The 22,661-nt window shown below is 52.2% G+C and overlaps 3 protein-coding genes and 2 non-coding genes across 6 annotated transcripts; 2 read left to right on the top strand and 3 right to left on the bottom strand.

The window, feature by feature from the left end:
- The first annotated feature begins 8,411 nt into the window (after nt 1–8,411).
- Nucleotides 8,412–9,904, top strand: Misp3 (MISP family member 3). The gene is made up of 3 exons (NM_001291292.1): nt 8,412–8,991; nt 9,360–9,421; nt 9,640–9,904. The coding sequence occupies exons 1-3, from the start codon at nt 8,448–8,450 to the stop codon at nt 9,652–9,654; spliced, it is 621 nt and encodes a 206-aa protein (NP_001278221.1). The 5' UTR covers nt 8,412–8,447; the 3' UTR covers nt 9,655–9,904.
- Nucleotides 8,499–8,617, top strand: Mir1199 (microRNA 1199). Its single transcript, NR_035431.1, has one exon. It is a non-coding gene; the product is annotated as a microRNA 1199 (primary transcript).
- A 4,463-nt stretch (nt 9,905–14,367) lies between the features above and the next one.
- Mir8111 (microRNA 8111) lies at nt 14,368–14,504 on the bottom strand. Its single transcript, NR_106191.1, has one exon. It is a non-coding gene; the product is annotated as a microRNA 8111 (primary transcript).
- Nucleotides 14,505–15,361: 857 nt separating this feature from the next.
- On the bottom strand, nt 15,362–19,616 carry 1700067K01Rik (RIKEN cDNA 1700067K01 gene). Of its 2 annotated transcripts, none has more exons than XM_006531403.3 (6): nt 18,227–19,616; nt 17,130–17,274; nt 16,916–17,016; nt 16,651–16,836; nt 16,073–16,207; nt 15,362–15,681 (listed from the first exon to the last, which is right to left on the bottom strand). In XM_006531403.3, the coding sequence occupies exons 1-6, from the start codon at nt 18,553–18,555 to the stop codon at nt 15,507–15,509; spliced, it is 1,071 nt and encodes a 356-aa protein (XP_006531466.1). In that variant the 5' UTR covers nt 18,556–19,616; the 3' UTR covers nt 15,362–15,506. The 2 variants fall into 2 exon arrangements, with proteins under 2 accessions (XP_006531466.1, NP_898920.3); NM_183097.3 differs by having other exon boundaries at nt 15,363–15,681; nt 17,130–17,271; nt 18,227–18,669.
- A 100-nt stretch (nt 19,617–19,716) lies between these two features.
- Samd1 (sterile alpha motif domain containing 1) lies at nt 19,717–22,616 on the bottom strand. Its single transcript, NM_001081415.2, has 5 exons — nt 21,567–22,616; nt 20,892–21,189; nt 20,712–20,808; nt 20,505–20,616; nt 19,717–20,415 (listed from the first exon to the last, which is right to left on the bottom strand). Exons 1-5 carry the CDS (start codon nt 22,458–22,460, stop codon nt 20,257–20,259), a joined length of 1,560 nt encoding a protein of 519 aa, NP_001074884.1. The 5' UTR covers nt 22,461–22,616; the 3' UTR covers nt 19,717–20,256.
- Nucleotides 22,617–22,661: the final 45 nt, after the last annotated feature.

The raw sequence follows: 22,661 nt of genomic DNA, 5'->3' as shown, positions 1-22,661 counted from the left end.
ATTCAATCCCTAGAACGGGGGCGGGGGAAGTTGAATTTAAGCTTCTAGATTATTCTGAAAACATATTTCTACGACAAGAGGACATATATGTGTGCATATATGAATACATATTTGTATGTGTGCTGGAGTTGAACCTGGTAGGCAGGTCCTCAGCACTGAGCCACACCCCTGCCCTGTTTAATGTCTATACCCACGTGTCCTAGTCCTGTGCACACGGACGCAATTGCTGGTGTCAGTCACCACCGTATTTGCTGAGATAGGGCCTCTCATTGAATCAGAGGCTTCCTCACTTGGCTAGCTCACTGGCCACTAAGGCTTGGGAACACACCTGCCTCTGTCTTCACAGTGCTGGGCTGAGGGACAGGAGCTCCCACGGACTTTTTTTCCGTAGGTGCTGAGAGCCAAACCCAGGCCCTCATGCTTATATAGCAGGAACTCTGGACTGAGGTATCGTTCCAGAGGCTTTGCATGCTTTTTTTTTTTAACAGCATTTTCCATTTGTGGCAATTAGCATATGCACAGTGACAGGCAGCCCTTGCTCCTATCTAGATCAAGAGCATATTCAACACTCCAGAAGGAAGCTGGGGTCCCATGGCAGTCACGCCCCTGGCAAACACCCTCCTGTAGCTGTGTGTAGGGTTTGCCCTCTCCTTCTCTCTCTCTCTCTCTCTCTCTCTCTCTCTCTCTCTCTCTCTCTCTCTCTCTCTCTCTCTCACACACACACACACACACACACACACACACACACACACACACACACACAAGAGGCAGGAATGCACATGGGGGGGGACTCCATGCAGGCAGGGGATTGACACAATGTAGTCATTTGCATTAGACCTCTCTCACTCAGCATCATGTTTTCTTTTTTTCCATTTATTTATTTATTGGCTTTGGGGCGGGTGAGGGGGGGGGAAGGTCTCATGTAGCCCAAAATGGTCTCAAAGTCACTATGTAGTGGAGGCTTGAAAGTGTGACCTCCTCCATCTCCTGAGCACTGGACTTGTAAGACTGCCCTGTAGGTGGCTACCATCCTGTCCTCAGCTTGGTCACACTATGGCAACCATCAGTGCTTTTGTTTCTTTTTATGGGTAAATAATATTCTACTGTGTGGGTTGGTCTACTTTTTTTCTTATTTACTTTTTAATTAATTAATTAGTTAATTAATTACTCTGTACACTGGCTGACCTGGATAGAACTCGGTTCGTACAGGCAGTGGTGGCGCATGCCTTTAGTTCCAGCACTCGGGAGGCAGAGGCAGGCAGATTTCTGCATTCGAGGCCAGCCTGGTCTACAGAGTGAGTTCCAGGACAGCCAGGGCTACACAGAGAAAACCTGTCTCAAAAAACCAAAAAGAAAAAAAAGAAAAGAACTCGGTGTATAAATGAGGCTGGTCTTGAACTCACGAGACCCACCAAACTCTGTCCTGAGTGCTAGGATTAAAGATATACACGGCATACATAGAAATAATATTGTTTTCATGGGCCAGGAGCTGGTCTAGGCAGGGTGGGGGTGTGTGTAGAGAAATGGAAAGAGAGGCAGGAACAGAACCATAAACCTTGATTATGACAGGGGGAGACAAGTAACAGCGAGGGGGCCTGGGGTAACTGCACCACTGTTGGCTTGTTCTTGTGGTGCTGGGAAAAGAACTCAGAGCTTTTGGATAGGTACTCTGCCACCGAGGCAGATCCTCAGCACATCACTGGGAGTCTTGGCAGGAGCTCTGCTATTGCCATCTCCCAAAGCCCTGAGGTTGGGTTACTGAACAGGATCAGGAAGAATTTCTATGGCATGTGAAGTGATCTGCAAGGAGTTCTCTGAAAAATGGCATTTCTACTGAGTCCTGAGTAGCAGGAAGCAGACACAGGGGGAGTTGTTTGAAGCAGAGGGAAGCAACGCAGAGGCACCGTGGTGCAAGGTATCTGGTGGTGGTAGTGTTGGGAGAAGCAGGAAGCTGGGATGGATTGTGGTCAAAACATGACACCTGAGAGTGTGCAGAGCTGTGAGGTCAGGGGTCTGGAATTTGGATTTTTATGTCAAGTTTGAGGAACACCTTCAGGATGACAGGTGGATGGGACAGGCGTGGTAAGAAGCATTTACAGTGAGAATTTGCTTCCAGGCAGAACTAGTGGGCTTCAGCGATCATCCAGAAGGAGCTGGGGGTGGGGGGGGGACAGACAGCAAATCCTGGGGTTTTGGTTTGGTTTTAGGCAGTGTAGCCCAGGTTGACCTGGGATTCTCAATCCTCCTGCCTCAGCCTCCTAAGTTGAAGTGACAAGTGTGTGAGAGCACATCTGCCTTGACTCTTAAGTTGCTTTTTAAAAATCCGAGTGTGGCCGGGCAGTGGTGGCACACACCTTTAAAGCATTTGGGAGGCAGAGGCAGGTGGATTTCTGAGTTCAAGGCCAGCCTGGTCTACAAAGTGAGTTCCAGGACAGCCAGGGCTACACAGAGAAACCCTGTCTCAAAAAAAACCAACCAACCAACCACCACCACTACCACCACCACCACCACCAACAAAATCCAAGTGTGTGTGTGTGTGTGTGCGCGCGCGCACGCGCGCACATGTGAGTGCCATGCTGCACCTGTCAAGTTACAAGACCAATCTCCTGTGTGGGTCTTTGGTTGCTCTCTTGTTTGAGACAGGATCGCTTGTGTCTGCTACGCATGCTCCAGACTAGCTGGCCTCAGGCCCCTCCCACCTCGCCACGCTGGTGGTGTGGCTATGCATTGCCATGGGCAGCCTCTGTGTGCGTGTTATTCAGGACTGTCCTCTTAGCCCAAACTTGGACACCTCCAAGTGTCCATCTGGGGCAGATGGCTTTGATGACTGTGAACTCTGCTCAGATTGCATGCGTCCTCTGGGTCTCTGGGAGGGGCTGGGGAAGGATAAAAGAAGAGAACCCCATCTACTCAGTCACTGGGAAGCCTGCATCCAGGATGCAGGCCTAACTCCTCACTCACTGCTCTAAGTATTAGAAATTCATTGGCTCCCCAACATGAATTTTGGTAGGATCCCACTTTGGTTTGTCTTGGGACAAAGAAGGAAGGGTGTAGGTTATGTTTATATCTCCCCCAAGGTAAGTAATTTTAGTAACAGTGAGTGTGACCATTTGAATAAGAATGCACCCCCCATGGGCTTATATATTTGAATATTGGTCCCCAGTTGGCAGAACTGCTTGGGAAGGATTAGACGGTGTGGCATTGTTGGAGGAGGTATGTCACTGTGGCTGGGATGTGTGAGGTTTTAAAAGTCCATAGTATTCCCGGTTAGTTCTCTCCCTCCCTCCCTCCCTCCCTCCCTCCCTCCCTCCCTCCCTCCCTCCCTCCCTCCCTCCCTCCCTCCCTCCCTCCCTCCTTCCCTCCCTCTTTCTCTTTTTTTTTTTTTTTTTTTTTTTTGATTTTTCGAGACAGGGTTTCTCTGTGTAGCTCTGGCTGTCCTGGAACTCACTCTGTAGATCAGGCTGGCCTCGAACTCAGAAATCCACCTGCCTCTGCCTCCCAAGTGCTGGGATTAAAGGCGTGCGCCACCACGCCCGGCCCCTCCCTCTTTCTCACTGTCTGCCTGCCACCATGATCCTTGCCATAATGGTCATGGACTTTAACCCTCTGAAACTGAGCTGTCACCATTGCTGTGTTAGGCTTTTCAGTAATGCAGCTGTCTTCGCGTCATTTCTGCTCCTGTAACTAACTCTTCATCCATATTCTTCTAAGTAACCCAAATAAAACGTATTGTTTTCACCACAATGGACTTTAGTGGTCTCCTTACTTTGGCCTGTCATTGGTTCCATACTTGGGGTGAGTAAATGTTTGTTCATGTCTCCTCAAGAACAGTGTCACACCACAAAACCAAACAACAGCTGGGGATGGTAGCATAGACCTTTACTCCCGGCACTCTGAAGGCTTCTGCTGACCTCTGTGAGTTCAAGGCCAGCCTGGTATGCGTGTTGAGCACCAGGCCTATAAGGGCTACACAGTGAGGCCTGTCTCAAAACAAAAATAACATCTGGTGAGATGGCTTAGTGGTAAGAGTGCTCACTGCTCTCACAAAGAACCAGCGATCGATTCTCTGCACCCTTGTCAGGCAACACACAACCACCTGTAACTCTAGCTCCAGGGGATCTGCTGCCCTCTTCTGGCCTCCAACAGGCACCTACACATAAATGAAAATAAAACACATTTAAAAAAAAGAAACTCCTCTTAAGAAGATCCTGGTTTAAGCTGGGCAGTGGTGGCACATGCCTTTAATCCAGCACTCGGGAGGCAGAGGCAGGCGGATTTCTGAGTTTGAGGCCAGCCTGGTCTACAAAGTGAGTTCCAGGACAGCCAGGGCTACACAGAGAAACCCTGTCTCGAAAAAAAAATTCCTGGTTTGGTGCCAGTACCCATTCAAGGTGGCTCATGACGGTAACTTGGGCTCCAGAAGACCCAAAGGCATCAGCAGTCATCCAAATAAATCCGTGTGCACACGCATATTCATAAAAATCTCCAAAACTAAAACTAAAGTATAGAAAGAGTAACCACAGAGCTAAATGAAGGAACCCCCACCTTTCACATAATACAGTGTCCTAGATTAGCAGTACGCAGTTGTTGTCCCATCCCTAGAGATTGCTTGGTGTGTGGTTGAAGGTGGCCAGTGGGTTTGAGGGAGAATCACAGGAGAAATGCCCTGTTTGCCATCTCTTCCATGATGACCTTGGTAGAAGCCATCAGTGAATGAACCAGAGTGTGAGAAGGGAACAGTGCCCAAGTCAGATGAAGCCAGATGGGAAAGGGCAGGGAGGACCAAGTCTGCCCGAGGGAGGGAGGGAGGGAGGGAGGGAGGGAGGGAGGGAGAGAGGGAGAGTCATAGGTACTGATGGAGCAGGGTCATTTGCTTGGGCATCAAGGGCCTGGACTGAGAGACCACAGCCATGAGGTGAAGTGATAAAGTACACCATGCCTCATAGACACAAAGTATTTGTTAAAGCAGCTTCCCAGGCTGGCCTCAAACTTACTGCATAGTCAAAGATAAGTTTCTGGCTCTCCTGCTTCTACCCCAAGTGTTGGGATCACAGGCATGGATGCACCACCATAGCAGTGCTGGGACAGACCCCTGGGCTTTGCGCATGCTAGAGAAGCCCTCTGCTGAGTCACGTCCTCAGTGCGTGTGCGTGTGCGTGTGTGTGTGTGCTCGCACGTGTGTGTGTTTGCCGCTCCCAAACACCCCTTCCTCAGAACCCCTCTCCAAGGGGGTTCCTCTCCAAGGCTGGTCCTTAGCATGTATGTGTATGTGTGTGTGTGTGTATGTATGTGTATAAGTGTGTATGTATGTGTATGAGTGTGTATGTATGTGTATGAGTGTGTATGAGTGTGTGTATGTATGTGTATGAGTGTGTATGTATGTGTATGTGTGTGTATGTGTGTATGTGTGTATGTATGTGTACATGTGTATGTATGTGTATGAGTGTGTATGTATATGAGTGTGTGTGTGTATGTGTATGTGTGTGTATGTATGTGTATGTGTGTATGTATGTGTATGTGTATGAGTGTGTATGTGTATGTGTGTGTATGTATGTGTACGTGTGTATGTGTGCATGTATGTGTACATGTGTATGTATGTGTATGTGTGTGTATGTATGTGTATGAGTATGTATGTATGTGTATGTGTATATATGTGTATAAGTGTGTTTGTATTTGTGTATGTATGTGTGTGTATTATGTGTATGTGTGTATGTATGTATGTGTGTATGAGTGTATATGTATGTGTATGAGTGTGTATGTATGTGTATGAGTGTGTATGTATGTGTATATATGTGTATAAGTGTTTATGTATGTGTATGTATGTGTACGTGTGCATGTATGTGTATAAGTGTGTATGTATGTATGTGTGTAAAAGTGTGTATGTATATGTATGAGTGTGTATGTATGTGTATGAGTGTTTATGTATGTGTATGTGTGTGTGTCCCTGACTAGGTAAAGACAAAGGTCAATGTCAAGAGTCTTCCTTTATCACTTTCCACCTCAGGTCTTTTGTTTATTTTTTGGTTTTATGGGGTTTCTCTGTGTAGCCCTGGCTGTCCTGGAATCCACTCTGTAGATCAGGCTGGCCTCAAACTCAGAGATCGGGCTGGAGAGATGGCTCAGCCGTTAAGAGCACTGATTGCTTTTCTGAAGGTCCTGAGTTCAAATCCCGACAACCACATGGTGGCTCACAACCATCCATAATGAGATCTGACGCCCTCTTCTGGTCTGTCTGAAGACAGTTACAGTGTACTTACATATAATAAATAAATAAATAAATCTTAAAAAAAAAAAAAACCCAAAACTCAGAGATCCACTGGCTTCTGCCTCCCAAGTGCTGAGATTAAAGGTATATGTCACCACTGCCCGGCTTCCACCTTAGTTTTTGAGACTTGGCTGAGCCTGGAGCTCATCTATGAGGCCAGACCAGGTGCCAGGGGGTTCCATGGATCCTCCTGTCCTCCTGTCTGTCCCCAGTCCTGTACATGGGCACTTTAAAACCAAGCCATCATCCCAGGCCTTAAACTTACTCTTGTTTAAAGATTTATTTGTTTTTATTTTATGTGTATCAGCCATGTGCCTGCACATGTATCTGTGCACCATGTTGGGACAGTGCCTGGGTTTGGGAGGAGGTCAGGTCCCATAAGGTTAGAGTTACAGATAGTGTGAACCATCCTGGTCATCTGGAAGAGCAGCCCGTGCTCTTAACTGATGAGCCATCTTTCCAACCCAAGAGGAGGCACCGTTTGAGGCTGGTTGTAAGAGAGGACAGACTGAAAAGGGTGACCAAGTAGTTGGGATTGTGTAGCCCTCTATTTCCATTTACTTTTTTGGTGAAGCAAGATCTGGAAATGCAGGTGTCCTGGAACTCATTACGGAGAATAGGGGCTGGCCTGAGACACCTCTACCTCTGCCTCCTGAGTGCTGGGATTAAAGGAGTGTGCCACCACTCTCTTAATCCCATTTAATCTTTCCATTTTCTTTAGGCAATTCTTTCTTCTAGGTTACTATAGAACACAGGGTGGGCCGGTTTTTGTGAAAGCCGGGTTCCACAAGGGCGAGTGGAAATGTCTCTACGAGTGGTTAGCCCTCACTCTGGGTCATCGACCCTGTCCCGAAACACAGATCGGGCACCAGACAAAGGTCGCTACTGCCTCCCGCTAACCCGGTGGCTCCTCTGCCCCATCTTGGGCCTCCTGGGCAAACTGGTCCAAGCTGACCGCCTTCCAGCCACAATTGCTCGGCTGAGGCCCGGAAGTCCTGTAATGTCTGTGCCCTCAAACACCGCTCATTCTAGCTGGACACTTGGCTGCCAATGCCTTGCGGGCTTTTCTGGAAGGTGGGGGTGGGGAATCTGCCCCAGGGTTTTGAGTGGCGGCAGCGCCGCTGCAAACCAGACAGAGCTGAGCAGCCCCGGGTAGCAGCAGCACCCAGTGCGGCGGCCCCGGGCGACCCTCGGGCTGGACTCGAGCTGTGTTGCCTCAGCGATCAGTGTGCAGAGAAGGCCCGGAGATCACGGGATAGGGGGCGGGGGGAAGGAGAGTGGTGTCGCTGGCCGCAGGCTGGCACTTGCTGACCTAGACTAGTGAGGTCAGCGAAAGACGACCGGGGAAACACTCTGTAAGGAGGCCGTGGTTCAGCGATCAGCGCGGCGCTCCGCTAGAGGTCAGGTCTCCGGAAAGTGATGAAAAAAAAAAAAAAAAAAAAAAAAGACCCCAGAATGCCAGCGTGGTACCAGAGGGAAAGGGCGACACATACCCCCTGGGTAGTGAGTTCAGGGAAGCCCTTTCCGAAGAAGCCACCCCTTCAGTCAACCCGTGTGTTCAGGTGGCGGGAATCCGGAGAGCAGTGGAGGCGCCCTGGCCCATAGGGCGGGTCCAGGGCCACTCGAATCCAGCTGGCAGGTGACGGGGGCGGTGCCCAGTCCTGCCCCCAGGGGATGTTCCTGGAGGCCAGAGGCGGGTCAAAGAAGAGTGCTGGCGACGCCTATGAACCTCGGGCGGCGGCTGTAACTACAGGTACTGCACAGGGCACCGTGTCCTACCTATTTGGGCATCTCAATTCGGCTCTGAGAACTAAAATTTTCAAAGGGCGCCTAACTCCAAACATCCATGTCCTCGGGTGTCCGAGAGTGGAGTCCTGGGGTCGCCTGAAGGCTACGTGTTCCGGGAGCCGCAGAGCCAGGGCACCGAGGGCTGCTGGGGGAGGCAGTGAGGTCCTGGAAACCTCTGGAGAGGAGCACTTGCAGACTCTGGAGCCAGAGAGCCAGGTCCCGCAGGTGCCAGTTGAGCACCGGACCGAGCGCCCGGGCGGTCCACAGCTGGGCCGCCTGGCACTAGTATAACGGAGGTACTGGGGCAGTTGTGCCCCTGTCTCGGCTCAGAGGCCTCCAGGTGTGTTTTCTACCGAAGCCCGCGGCATCCAAACCGGCGCCGGCGGAATTGCAGATGGAGACGCCCATCCAGCGCGAAATCCGCCGCAGCTGCGAGCGGGAGGAAAGCCTGCGCCGGAGCCGGGGTCTGAGTCCCGGTCGCGCGGGCGAGGAACTCATTGAGTTGCGCGTGCGGCCGGTGCTCAGTCGGCCCGGCTCCGGTACTCCGCTGCCGCGCGCCCTGGAGCGCGCTCGGGCGGGCGCGAAGATGCAACGGGACATCGAACGCGAGGCTCACAGGCAGGCGGCGCTGGCGAGCCCCGCGGTTCCGGAGCCTAGCGCCCGGCGGCGGCCGCAGCCGCTGGACGAACTCAAGCGCTTCTTTGAGGCTGCGGCGGAGGACGGCGCTGGCTTGCAGAGGCAGCCAGAGACCGGAGGCCGGCTGCACCCCGCCGTTCAGGACGGCTGTCCGGTACTGGGGCAGTTGCCACCGCTCGTTGCCCCGTCACTGCTGGAGCAGGAGGTGCGACGAGTGCGCGAGCGCGAGCGGGAGCTGCAGTTGCAGCGGCGCAGCATCTACGGCGACGCCGAGGTCCAGGAGCCAGCGCCGAGCCTCACCCGTAAGCGGTCCCCCTGGGCCCTAGAGCTCCAGCTGTCTCCACCTCCAGTGATCATTCATCTGTAGGCTTGCAGACCCTTAACTATTCTCCTGGGGGTTCACCTTCTTTTCTTCACTCCCACTCCTGGAGTGAGGATCCCCACATCCATCAGACCTTGGAACCTTGACTTCTGGCGTTCTCGGGTCCTCTGTAGTACTCGGGTGCCTCTCTACATTGAGTTTGCCTCATTCCTGTTCCTGGGTCCTCAGAACTGGGTGGAGGCCTTCATGGGGAAGAGGGGTGCACACCTGTATGTATATAAGGGGTGCGGCCATCCTCCAGCTGGCAAGAGGAGGGGCAGTCGCGGCTGAGTGTTCCTTCCCCCACAGCGAGCAGGGGAGATGGAAAATTGTCGGTGATCTGGCCTCCGCGGAGACGGGCCTCTGAGAAGGTGGGAGACTCCCTTTCCGATGCTTGTCGGTCTCCCAGCCCTCCCTGCAGCACCTGGGCACTGGGGTGGAGGGAGAAGGTGCCTCTTGGTCCCCTGGAGCGCCACTCTAACCCAAACTCAAAAGTCCTAGACGCGATCCAGAGAGTGAAGAGGAGGTGGAGGCCTAGAGGCCAAACTTCTCCCTGAGGGTGTTCTTTCTCTTCCCCTTTTCCTTCTAGGAGCGCAGACCCTGAGGTCTATGAAGGTTGGGACCTGCGGACAGAAGTAACATACCCTTTGGAGAACCAGGGTAGGGTTACTCTCCAGATCAGCAGAAGGCCTAGAGAGGGAAGGGCTAGCTTTCTTTAATGGCAACTTGAAATCCAGCCCATCTTTGATACTGACTATGGAATTAACCACCTTTCTCCATAAAATTCTCTAGTCTTCCTTGGAAACCCTGCAAAACCTATGAGTGAAACATAAAATAAACTCCTCCTCCCTTTACCTGGGCTTCAGTGCAAGCTATTTTCTACTGGGTCCTCCTTAGTCTGGGTGGGCGGAGGCTGGCAGGTGAAGAACGTTTGGAAAAGCCACCCAAGGATCCCGCCGGAATGTTGGAATTCAAAACGCGCTCTGGTCTCCTTGTTCTGGACTGACTGCGGACCCGGGCTTGGAGGCCAGGGCCCTACTGCCCCCTGGTGGTGAGAACGCAAAATGTTGCTCACCGGCCCACAGACTCCACTCTGGTATCCAGATGTCAGTTTTTATAGGCACCAAAACCATTCTGTGTTCAGGGAGCTGCTAGACCGAGGTGCTATGAAGTTGTATTTCCTGCTCTAGGGATATAAACAATAGTGTAAACATACTAGGGGTGGCTGGAGGGATGGTTTAGGGTAAGGAGTGCTTGCTATTCTTGCAAATGACCCGAGTTCAGTTCCGGGCATCTACATGGGAGGCTCACAACTGCTTATGTCCAGGAGAGCCATTGTCCACTTCTCTCCTCCAGGAAAATCTCAACATACATGGCACCCATTCGCACAAAATGCACACATATTCACATAAATTGAAATAAGGATAATTTTAAAAAAAGAAATACCAATGGTGGTGTTGAAGGATCAAGGACCTGGCAAGTGTTCTGGTGACCATCTTTGCTTGTTTCTTTTAAAACCGTGGCTTAAAAAAAAAAAAAAAAAGATAGAAAAAAGGCCGGGCGTGGTGGCGCACGCCTTTAATCCCAGCACTCGGGAGGCAGAGGCAGGTGGATTTCTGAGTTCGAGGCCAGCCTGGTCTACAAAGTGAGTTCCAGAACAGCCAGGGCTATAAAGAGAAACCCTGTCTCGAAAAACCAAAAAAAAAAAAAAAAAAAGATAAAACCGTGGCTTCGTATATCCCATATTGGCCTGAAATTCCCTTTGTGGTCGAGGGTGACCTAGAAAGTTTTAAAAGATTTATTTTTTGTATTCATGCTGTATGTATAAGTGTTTTGTTGGCTTGTATGTGTGTGTGTGCCTGTGTGTATGTGTGTGTGCCTGTGTGTATATGTGTGTGCCTATGTGTATGTGTGGGCCTGCAGAGGTGAGAAGAGAGTCAGATCCCTTGGAACTAGAGTTCCATGTGAGTGCTGAGAACTGAACCATGATCCTCCTAAAGTACTCTTAGCTGCCAAGCAACCTCTCTTTATTTTTAATTATAGGTGTGTGTTTGTTGGGGTATGTACATGAGAGTGCAGATATACAGATGCCCTCAGAGTCCAGAGAGACTGTTAGATCCCCCTAGAGCTGGAGCTACAGACAGCTGTGAACTACCAGAGATGGTGTTGGGAACTGGACCCAGGTCCTCTGCAATGGCTCTTAACCACTGAGCCATCTCTCCAGCCCCTGGAGCTGTTACTGAAACAGACAGTTCAGGACTGAAGAACTGACTCGGAAGTTAAGAGTGTCTGCCATGCTATGAAGATAGCACACGCTTTAATCCCAGCACTAAGGAGGCAGAGAAACAGGTGGATTTGAGTTCAAGGCCAGCCTGGTCTACTGAGCCGGTTCCAGTACAGCCAGGAAACTGAGAAACTCTTGGAAAACAGATGCTGCCCACCCAGATCCAGCTTTAGTTCCCAGCACATAACGCTGGGTGGCGCATACCTCCCATAGCGCCAGCTCCTAGAGGTCAGATAGCTGCTGGACGTCTCTGGCACCCTGGAATACACAGGCGAATACCTGAATACCCAGACTGTCCTGGAACCAGCCTGACCTTGAACTCACAGAGATCCTCTTGCCTCTATCTCCTGAGTGCTGGGATTTCTTTGTTTTGTTTTGAAGACAGGGTTTCTTTGTGTAGCCCTGACTGTTCTGGAATTTGCTCTACGTGTAGACCAGGCTGACTTCAAGGCCCACCTGCCTCTGCCTCCCGAGTACTGAGACTAAAGGCATGTACCACCATGGCCTAGCCACATACATAATTTTTTTTAAAGATTTATTTATTTATTATATGTAAGTACACTGTAGCTGTCCTCAGATACTCCAGAAGAGGGCATCAGATTTCATTACAGATGGTTGTGAGCCACCATGTGGTTGCTGGGATTTGAACTCAGGACCTTCGGAAGAGCAGTCAGTGCTCTTAACCACTGAGCCATCTCACCAGCCCCCACATAATTTTTAAAAATAAAAAATCCTTTAATTAAACAAACAAAAATGTGAGCACTTCCCTGGCAAGTGCAAGGCTCTGCGTTTGAGCCAAAACCAAACTACCAACCTTTACTATTTAGCAAGCTCTTTCCCCTTCTAACATCTTTTGAGACAGAGACTCACTGGGTTGCCATGGCTAGCTGTGTGGATCAGGATGGCTTTGAACCTGAAACTTCCTGCTTTTGCTTCCTGTGTGTTGGAACTGCAGGCCAGGTTTAGAAAAAAAAAAAAAAAAACTTTAAAAATGATTCAAGTGGGACTAGGCATGGCCACATATTTACCTGTCAACTCAGCACTTAGGAGGTGGAGACAGGCAGATTTCTTAAGTTCAAGGCCAGACTGTTCTACATAGTAAGATCTGTGGTGTGGTGTGTGTGTGTGGGGGGGGTGGGGGGTGGAGGGGGGTGGCAGTGGCCAGTCACGGACACACTGCAAGCAATGCTTCATTCCTGCTAAAAACACTAAACTGTCTGGAAAACTGTGTTTCTCACAGAATGCCAGGACACTTCTACAGCTTCTTAGAAGTGACAAGAATCAGAAAAAGTGGGACTCCCAAAACATTTTAGATTTATTGTCTAGGGATAGGAATGTAGCTCATTGGTAATGTATTTGCCTGGCGAAAAGGAAAGCCAGGCCGGGGTTTAATCCCTAGCTACACCTAAACAGTGGAGGATACATCTAACTGTAGAGGCAGGGGCAGTAGGATAAGAAATTCAAGGTCAGCCTCAGCTACATAGAGAGCTTGAGGCCAGCCTAGCTATATGACACCCTGTCTCAAAAATAAATAAATAGGGCTGGAGAGATGGCTTAGCAGTTAAGAGCACTGACTGCTCTGCCAGAGATCCTGAGTTCAAGTCCCAGCAACCACATGGTGGCTCACAACCATCTGTAATGGGATCTGATGCTCTCTTCTGGTGTGGCTGAAGACAGCTGCAGTGTACTCATATTAAAGAAAATAGATAAATCTTATAAATAAATAAATAAATAAATAAATAAATAAATAAATAAATAAAGGGTCTGAGGAGATGTCTCAGTGGGTGAAGTGCTTGTCTCGCCAGTCCAACAGCCAGAATTCAGATTCCTAAGAACCATTGGAAAAGCTGTGGTTTATGCATGGCCCTGAAGATTCTCTGATTGGAAACGGGAGGCAGGAGAATCACTGCAAGTTGGTCTGCAGACACAGCACAAGGCACCACTTTATAAAAATGTGGACGACCAGAGCTGACACTCAGAGTTCTCTCCCAACCTTCCCATATATGCCACGGCATGTACACAGCAACATACACACTGACATACAAACAATTAGATGCTAGCATGGTTGGCCTTAGTTAGTACCAAGTGTCTAATGAAATACCAACAGATAACAGAAAGGAAAGAGTCCATGTGGTGTTTCACTCAGGAGAAGCTGCCCACTTTATTTTTAAATTAAAAAAAAACATAATGTTTTGCCTGCATGTCTGTCTGTGTACCGTGTGCGGGTCTGGTGCCTAGGGAGGGTATCGGATGCTATAGAAGTGGAATAATAGATAGTTGTCAACCACAGTGTGGGTGCTGGGAACTAAACCCTGATCTTTTGGGAGAGCAACACTGTTCTTAACTGCTGAGCCATCTGTCCAGTCCTCCTTTCTTCTTTGATTAGAATTAATTTGATCCAAGCTATGGATAAAACATTAATCACTCAACAATGGTTAGAGCAATGCTTAGCAGAAGTCTCTCTAAAGAGCAAGGGTTTGGTTTGTAACCCTGAGTTAGCTCAGTTTTCAGATATTTTTAGTATGTACCAGGCGGTATCAACTGAATTACAGAAGCAGAAGGCATGGTGGCACACTCTGGAGGCTCAGGCTGGAGGTTAAGGCCAGTCTAGGCTAGGTATCCAGGCAGTGGTGTCACACACCTTTAATCCCAGCACTCGGGTGGAAGAGGTGGATCTTTGAATTTGACACCAGCCTGGTCTATGTAGAAAGTTCCAGAATAACAAGAGAGAAACTCCATCTTAAAAAAACAAATACAGGAAAGATAAAAAATGTTGGGAGAGATTGCTAATGAGAGCACTGGTTGCTCTCTGAGAGGACCCTAGTTCAGTTTCCTGCACCCAAATGGATGCTGACAAAATATCTATAATTCTAGACCCAGGGTATCTCTGATGCCCTCTTTGGCCTCCTGAGCAAGCAGAGAAATAAAATAATAAGTAAATATATATATTTAAAAGAGATATGACCTCTATACATAGCCACCCCCAGTTGTCCTGGAACTTACTATGTAGATGAACTGGGCTCCACTCACAGAGGCCCACCTGCCTCAGTTTCTCTGAGTGCTATGATCAAAGGTGTACACTACCATGCCCGGTGTATAAAAATTAGTATCTCGCCGGGCGTGGTGGTGCACGCCTTTAATCCCAGCACTCATGAGGCAGAGGTAGGTGGATTTCTGAGTTCGAGGCCAGCCTGGTCTACAAAGTGAGTTCCAGGACAGCCAGGGCTATACAGAGAAACCCTGTCTCGAAAAAGCAAAACAAAACAAAACAAAACAAAAAAACCAAACAAACAAAAAATTATTATCTCTGAGTCTCTATTTTTAAGTCTCACATTCTGACTCTGAGTGTAAAAATTTTAGGATCCAAATATCGACCTCTCACTGTAGAGATTGTGGAATCTCAGAGTGACACAGGAAAGGAGGAAGGACCCCATTCCTGTCCAGGGCCAGTTTTGCTCAGAAGGCCCATGTTCCAGTCTAGGCTTGGTGTCTCAGGAAGCAGGAGGGCTCATTTCTCTCAGCTAGAGTATCCTTCACCAGCCCAAGATTGATGTGGGGCTGAGAGAGCCCCCTAGGACTCTCCAGACACTCTTCAAGAGACAAGACAATCACCAGCTTGACTCGGACACCCCAAAAGCTGGAAGGGAAAGTCTGATTCCACTCTGCAAACTGATACCCTGCAGTTTCCTAGGGTACATCGGGAAATGTAGTTGTGTTTAAAAAAAAAAGGGTGGGGGAGGGATAGGAATCACTTCCGGGTTAAAAAATTTTAAAAAACCAAAAACCAAAAGACGGGCGTGGGTCTAAGTCTTCCTCTAGTGGGCCTAGAATTTTCCTGCTACCAGAAACTTGTTTTCTGGGTTCCGGTTGCTGACGAGAGCCGCTACTTCCCTCTTCGACTCATGTGCATTTGCGCATGTGCACCACACTCTGCGAGGTCTGCGGACCACACTTCCCACAAGGCCTCGCGGTGGGCGGGGCCCACCCACCCCCAGGGGAGGGATGCGGTGCTCACAAGACACAGAACCTCTGACCTTGCTATTTTATTAACAGAAAAGTCTACCCGCACTTGGTATTCGGTGGCCCATGCCGGGCCGTACTCTATGCAGCCGCACCTCTTCCTGCCTGGAGTTTGGGGTTGTCAGGCTCGAGCTGGCGCCTTCTCCTGGGACTCAGGATGCCGGGGCTGCCCAAGCCGCGGGCCCGGCAGCGCTGGGGGGCCGGGCGGGGCCTGCCTGGCCCAGGAGGATCTGCACCAGCAGGTCGGTGGCCAGCACATGCGACGGCTCCTCGAAGCCGATGGTTAGTAGCTGCTGGTAGTCCCCGGGTGGCTGTGGGCACAAAATCCTGGGGGCATAGAAACAACTCTGGACCTGAGCCCCTCTGCCCCTCAGCTGGGAGGGTCTTTGTTTCAACTAGGGGTGGGGGATACCCTAAGGGAAAGAATTTCCTCTGTTGACAAACTCTGGAGTTGAAGCACTGGACTTGAGGCTACTAAACACTTTTCTGGCTGTTGTCTCCCTGAGAGAATGACTTATCTGCTCTGAAAACATGCTTTCTTTGTGAAAATCCACATCTCTTTGGATTGTTGTTTAGTCTGCATAAAGCACCCTTCAGAGCACAGTAAAATGTGTTCCCTATTAACAGTGGAAACTTTGTCACTTGAGTTCCAACCTTTGGTGAGGGTGTCTTGCCCTCCCTCGAACTTAAGCCCGCATCACCATGACTGGGATCCTACCACGAGTCAAGATCATCCTCTGCTGGTCCTAGGGGCATCCATCGGCCAATGGACCAGAGTTTCTGGATCTGGGGGCAGGAATTGGCTGGTCCCTGGCCTGCATCCTCCCATGTATCTCGATAACACAAGAAGTAGCTGAGAGGAAGAGATCAGAAGGAAAAGCAGTACTTTAGTTTTTTTCTGCTGAAGGCTTTACTTCTGGGGGTGAGGTTCAAGTTCAAATCAGAAGTTGCCTCAAGTTCTCAGGTAGGAATGTGACTCAGTACTCAGGACTTTCCTCCCTAGTGGCCTAATCTGAAGAGGAGGACTTTTTTTTTTTTTGAGACAGGGTTTCTCTGTATAGCCCTGGCTAAGAAGAGGACTTTTATTTTAACGGGAAGGTGGAGTTAAGAAAACCAAGGTTCAAAGTGTTGCTCAGTGCTGATCAATCATACACAAGGCCCTGGGTTTTACCCTAGCACTGCAGAAGGCGTTCAGTTTTGTCTTGCTTTTCACTCTTTGGTGGTGGTGTATAGGCAGGCTCAGGTTGGCAATCGGTATAGGAAGGAGAGGACTTTGATTTTGACAAGGGGACTCACTAATCCACATGGGAGTCTGCTCCTTGGCTGCTGGCCTCTGTGGTGGTTTCCAGGTTCCAGCGCATCTTCTTATAGAGGTATCTTGGGAAGTGACTGGCAGTATAGGCAGCTGGTGTGCAGTATCGGAAGATGGACACGTCGTGGGAGGGGCTGATGGAGAACCTCCCGCAGAAAAAGCAGGAGATGCTAGCGGGAGATAGGAGGATGGACAGCAAGCTGGGCCCTGGACCCCATCCCCCCACAGCCCCGTTTCCTGCCCACTTACCTCAAAGGGTTGGTTTCCTCCAGGTCCACGAACCCAAAGGAGGCATACATGAGAACTAACTGTTCCAAGCGCAGTGTTAGCTGCTGGGAGATCTCCAGCAACTGCATGGAAGGTGGGACTTCATGACCTCAGGCAGTCAGCCAGAAGCAACCCTCTTACCCCTAGGCAGAGTCTAAAGGTGAAAGGGGCCTGGAAAGAGAGCTACTATACACACCCCCTTCCGGACCAACTCCTGCAGGGCTCCATAGATGGGAGGGACACTCCTTGCTGCAGCCTCAAGGTATAAGAAGTATGGTTCACACATTGTTAAGAAGGTGGGCATGGCCTTGGCTAGCTGTTCCTTCTGTACTCGGTCCCTGCTGAAGGGAGAAAGGGGCCTTCATGTGGCATCTCTCCCCTTTCATCTCTAGGTGCCCCTCCTCCACCTGTATCCCGGGCTGAACCCTGATGAAATTTTCTCAGTGCTGTGAGCATGTGCATAGCATGCGCCAGAGTCCTGGGTTCCAATACCCCCAAATTAAACATTTTTTAAAAAGGGGGGCTGGGAGCTGAAGTAGGTGTGAGAGGCTGGAGCTCAGCATAGGAAAAGCTTCCCCAAGAGAAAGACCCCCCCCCCAAATGCCAAGTCTTTCTCCGTTGTCTTTCAGAACCACCTGCATCTGTCCTTTGAAACATTTGTTAAAGTGTGGGCACCTGGGCAGGGAGCACAACTCTGTGGCAGACAGAATGCTTGCCTGAGTTCCACCCCCAGTGTGTTTGGGGGTATATACAACCAAGTTCTCTCAAAACTGTAGAGCGAAGCTCGCTCAGAAAGCCTCCCGAAGACATCCCAGCCCTTTCCACTTGTCAGGACACTGCATTTTTCCTTGGGAGTGGAGGGTGGCCTCTCATACCAGAAGTTCTCTGACTAGAGTTGATGCAGATGGAACCTGGTTACCTGAATTAAACAGGGTTTTAAAAAGCTAAGAGAGCGTTTCAAATTTGGTAGGGAAGATGAGGAAGGAGGCTCACCAACCAGAACGGAATGAGACCTTCTCTCAAGAAGAAAAATATGGGCCCAATCAACCAACCAACCAACCAAAATCAAAGTTCTAGAGAAAAAAAGAAAAAATATTTTGCTACCCTAAAGGCCTATACATTGCCTGCTTCTGCCTCTCAATTCTTCACAGCCCTTGGTGCACTAGTAAAATGTATTCCTAATTAGCTAGACTCGTATACTGTATCTCTGGGCCCTGAGTTCAGTTTTTGGCCTTTGTGGGCTGCACAGCCTGTCCTCCTGTTCCTGGGACCTCGGCCTTTGTGCAGGGTCACCTGTAGAGCAAGTAGCTTTGAAAGTCATCCGCCTTCCTGAGCAGGTAACGGAGCTGGTCAGTGATGGGGCTGAACATAGAGTCCAGCGGGAGGCGAGCAGGGGCCGGCCCGAGCTCCGCTGCCAGTGGCTCCCGGGAGGACGTGGAGGCTGGAGCTTCCATCATGGGCTGTGCCCGCTGGGGCTCCTGCTCCGCTGAAGTCTCGGGTCTCCCGGCGGGCGACCACGAAGGGTCTCCATAGGGCGGCGGCCCGGGTCCCAGTTCCTCCGAAGGCGGTGCTTCTCCGGGGCCTAGGGCCAGCGACCCCGTGAACCAGGGTTCGGCAGCCATCCGCGTCCACAGTAGGCTCCTCCAGCTCCTGCGGCGTCCCGGGAGCGCACACACCTGGGGCCGACCGGCTTGGGCAGTGAGCGCAGCCGCACTCAGCCCGGCCTCGACGTCTCTGCCGGCGCCGCCCCGCGGGGCTTTCGCCTCTTTTGAATTTCAGCACGCGGAGGGCGCGCAGCCTGGGCCTGCACTGCGCACGGAGCTCGGCGGGCACCTGGCGCGCGGGGTGCTGCCAAGGGCGGAGCCCCAGACCTGCCTCGTGTTTGCGGTGCGCAGCTAGGCGCCTTTTCTCTTCCCAGGCAATTGACTGGACTGGATGGGGGTTGTGACGGTTACCCAGAGGCCTAGGCTACACCCCAGCAGGTGACCCCAAGATCTCTTAACTGATGGAGCTGGGATCTGCTTTTGACCTTCCTAAGGCCTAGTGATACAGCGGTTACTTATACAATAAAAATCCTCAGATGGGTGATCTTATCCCATCGTCTTTTTAGTTCCAGTATGCCCGCACTGGTCCCAGAACACTTGTAGGTTGGATTCCTTGCTACGTGCAAAGACTGACTGGTATTTAAGTACAGGCTAGGAAGCCAAATATATTACAAGGCTGGAAGTACGCAGCAACAGGTGTCACACTGTCCTGTGTGACCCTCAATTTGACTTTGTCAAGCCAGCTGCCCTGTCTATAAAATGAGTTTTATGACGTCTGCTTCACCAAACTACAGAGGTGACAACAAAACGCTCAGCAAGTGTGCAGTTAACTGTTAGTCACTCAACAAACACTTGAGCAGGTGGTTCTGGAATGAGATGGCAGAAGACAAAGGAACTATTCCAGTCCTAGACTGATTTTGTCATTGTTGAGACAGGACTGAGTGCCTGTAGCCCAAGCTGCCTTTTAACTATGTAGGTAAGTCTAGTCTCGAACTCCTGATCCGACTTCCCTCTCTGAAGTGTGAAGATAACAGGTGTGCCACCAAGCCCAGCCACAAAAACCGTCTCTTTTTGTGGTGGTGGAGATAGAACCGAGACGTTCTATCTGTATACTTGGTGAGCCCATTGAGTAGTGGGCTGAGGGAAGCCGTAGCTATTCTGCCTCACCACATTACTGTCTTAATGTTAAACTCTTCAAGGAGGCTTTTAGCACCTTCTTCCTCCATACAGAAAATGAACTTTTTTTTTTAAAGTTTTATTTAAAAAACCTTCGGTGCAATATTAAAAAGCAATACAGCCAGGTGGTACAATAGTAGACAGACAGAAAGGGAAGGACAAGAGGACCCAAGGTCCCTTACCTCACCTGTTCCCCAGAGGCTGGGGGTCAAGGGGGAGGACACGGGGGTGGTGGGACGAGGAAAAAACCACCACCAGGATGAATAGGCAGAACAAAACACATATAAGATACATCTGGCTGAACTGAAGAGGGGTTTGGGGCCACAGGAAGCTCCCGTTTTTTTGTTTTTCAAAAATGTCCTGGTCTGGGGAGAAAGGGTGACCCCAGGTAAATGAGCCAACCAAGTCCTCCAACCCCATACTCCACTGCTGTGGAGAGGGGTGAACTAAGGTCAGGGGTGTGAGAAAAGGGGGAGAATGGAGAAGGGCACCCCCTCCCTGGAGTCTGTTAGGAAGGTTGAGTGTACCCATGCCCAGCTCCTGGACTATGGAGCCGCCCTGGGTGCAGTCTGGACTGGTTGGGGTGGGGACATGGCTGGGTGCTCAGCCTAGAAGGCCATCAGGATCATCATCCTCAAAGTGGCCTTGCTGAAGCACCTTGATGTGGTGCTCGTAGATCTTCAGGGCTGGGCCCAGGCGAATGGATAGGCCAGTGAGCACATCTGTCCGTTGCATGAGCAACAAAGACTTGCCATCAATTTCCTGGGCAGGACAGAAACGGGCAGGGTCAGTGAACACCCGTGAGGCCCTCTGTGCGTACACACACCTGTAGGCCCAGGCTGGGAACTCACCTGCTCTTGAAAAGCAGTGGCCTGCTCTGGGAAGCCCGCCTCAGTGAAGTATTCCACCACATCCATGACTGTCCACTCCACTGGGTCTGTCGGCTTCTCCTTGCGCCCGGGACTGCATCAGAATGGAGAGCAACAGTGACCTTGACACAGCTCTGATTGCCTAACACCCAGGTGCTAACCCCCAACGCTCCCAATGCCTCAACTTACGGACAGCCAAAAGGTGTCCCATCAGCCCCAGGTAGAGCTGGTTTTCCTGGAGGCAAAGGCACCGGAGATGGAGAATCTGGAGCTGCTCCAACACAAGCTGGGAAAGGAAAAGCAGAGGGCAGTCAGGCTAGGGATCACAGCTCCCTGCTCAGCACTGCCCCAATCCAGAGGGGGCCTTACCTGATCCCCCTTCTTTATTCACAGCTGTCATCGGGAACACCTGCCGTGTGCAGCTGCCAGGTGCTGGTCCCCGTCCTTCATCCTGGCCCTGGTAGGGTCCACAGGGCGACCACTCCTTGACCCTCTCCTTAGCACTCTGAGGGCCCCGCTCTCCATTAATCTGATGGTGCTGAGCACCTGCGGGGCGGTCACTCTCGGGCACTTCTGAGCCCTCAGATACATTGTCCTCCTCCTCCTCCTCCTCGTCTTCATCCTCATCTTCCTCTTCTTTCTCAAACACCCGTTCTTCTCCACCTCTCTGGGGCCAGAGAAAGAAGCAGGCAGAGTTAGAGCTCTTCTAGTCCCAGATGAAATCCAGTGTCCGACGCCACCTTTGACAACAACACGGAGTAACTTTTACGCTGTGCTGTCGTTTCCGTGCCAGGTTCTGGGTTAATAAAGCCCTCAATAGCCAAGTCTTACTAAACTCGTTCAACTACCCCCAGGGGTCGCTACTGTCAGCAATCCACGTTTACAGCCGAGGAAACTGAGGCTCCCGCAGATCAGATCACTGACCAAGACCACCGCGTTCGGAGTCCACGGGGACCGTGGGCGAATCCCGGCCACCTGACGTCCCGCTCCCTCCCGGGACTCTGGTCCCCGCCAACTTCGCCCGCACCTGCCCGGTGCGCTCACCTTGCTCCGCGCCGCGCGTGCGCTAGCGGCCGGCGGCGCCCGTCCCGGCCTGTCTCCGCGGGGTAGCGCGAGCGCTCCCAGGCGGGTGCGCTCCAGACGGCCTCGCGCCGCTTCCTCTTCCAGCAGCCCCTGCACGCGGCCGCGAGTGAGGCGGCCGCTGGCGCCGCCACTGCCCCCGAGGTAGCGCACGACTTCCCGCAGGCTCACGGGCCGCGCCGGGCCGCCCGCCCGCGCCGCGCCCCCCTCCGGCGGCGGCTGTGGCTGCGGCGGTGGCGGCTGCTGCTGCTGTGGCGGCGCCGGCGGCTCCCGGGCGGCGACGGCGGGCGGCGGTGCACGGCGCGGGCCGGCTGGGGGCGCCGCGGCCGGGGGCGCGGCGGGCGCTGGTGGCGGCGCGGCCAGGGGCGCGGCCCGCTGCGCCCGGGGACCCGGCTGCGCGGGGCCGGGAGAAGGGGGCGCTGTGGCGGCGGCCGCGCGGGGCGCCCGGGTCGGGGCGGCGACGGGCGCGGGCGGCGGGGCGGGCGTGGGCGGCGGCGCGGCGGGGCCCCCGCGGGGGACGCGCGGCGGGGCGGGTGGGGTGGCTCCGCGGCGGGGCGGCTGGACGCGCGCCGCGTTGCGGTACGAGATGCTCCCCTTGTAGCTGACCCGGAGCACGGCGCGCTGCTGGATCAGTTTCTCGAGCTCCGCGCGCGTGCGCTCCGGCTCCGGGCCGTGCCGCCGCCGCACCATCCGGCAGATGCGCTCCAGGTCCGGCCGCGCCTTGCGCGAGCGCAGCGAGTCGATGGTGTCCAGAATCCACTCTTGGTAGTGCGGGGAAGCGGCGGACGACGAGGCGGCGGCCGCCGTGGTGGCGGCCGCCGCCGTCTCCGGCGGGGGTAGGGCCGGGGGCCCCGCCATGCCTCCCGCCCGGCCCGGCTGCACGGTGCGCGCTGCCTCCCTCCCAGCGCGGCGCCCCCTCCCCGCTCCCCTCCCTCCGCCGCTGCCCGCCTCCTCCGCCTCCCCCCGGGGGGCGCAGCGCCTCGGCGGAGCGGCGGCGGCGCTGCTGTTTCTTCGCAAAAAAAAAAAAAAAAAAAAAAAAAAAAAAGCGAGAGAGAGGAG

Source organism: Mus musculus, chromosome 8, assembly GCF_000001635.26.
Source record: "Mus musculus strain C57BL/6J chromosome 8, GRCm38.p6 C57BL/6J".
Classification (NCBI taxonomy): domain Eukaryota; kingdom Metazoa; phylum Chordata; class Mammalia; order Rodentia; family Muridae; genus Mus; species Mus musculus.
This window is presented reverse-complemented; position numbering and strand designations above follow the sequence as displayed.

Excerpts from the sequence above, each read along its gene's own strand:
- Misp3 (NM_001291292.1), top strand. The coding sequence starts at position 8,448 with ATGGAGACGCCCATCCAGCGCGAAATCCGCCGCAGCTGCGAGCGGGAG. Across the intron at positions 8,992-9,359 it reads GCCAGCGCCGAGCCTCACCC|CGAGCAGGGGAGATGGAAAA; the intron begins GTAAGCGGTCCC and ends CTTCCCCCACAG.
- 1700067K01Rik (XM_006531403.3), bottom strand. The coding sequence starts at position 18,555 with ATGGCTGCCGAACCCTGGTTCACGGGGTCGCTGGCCCTAGGCCCCGGA. Across the intron at positions 17,017-17,129 it reads AGGAGTTGGTCCGGAAGGGG|TTGCTGGAGATCTCCCAGCA; the intron begins GTGTGTATAGTA and ends CCTTCCATGCAG. Across the intron at positions 16,837-16,915 it reads GAGGAAACCAACCCTTTGAG|CATCTCCTGCTTTTTCTGCG; the intron begins GTAAGTGGGCAG and ends ATCTCCCGCTAG.
- Samd1 (NM_001081415.2), bottom strand. The coding sequence starts at position 22,460 with ATGGCGGGGCCCCCGGCCCTACCCCCGCCGGAGACGGCGGCGGCCGCC. Across the intron at positions 21,190-21,566 it reads CACGCGCGGCGCGGAGCAAG|AGAGGTGGAGAAGAACGGGT; the intron begins GTGAGCGCACCG and ends CTCTGGCCCCAG. Across the intron at positions 20,617-20,711 it reads GGGACACCTTTTGGCTGTCC|TCCCGGGCGCAAGGAGAAGC; the intron begins GTAAGTTGAGGC and ends ATTCTGATGCAG.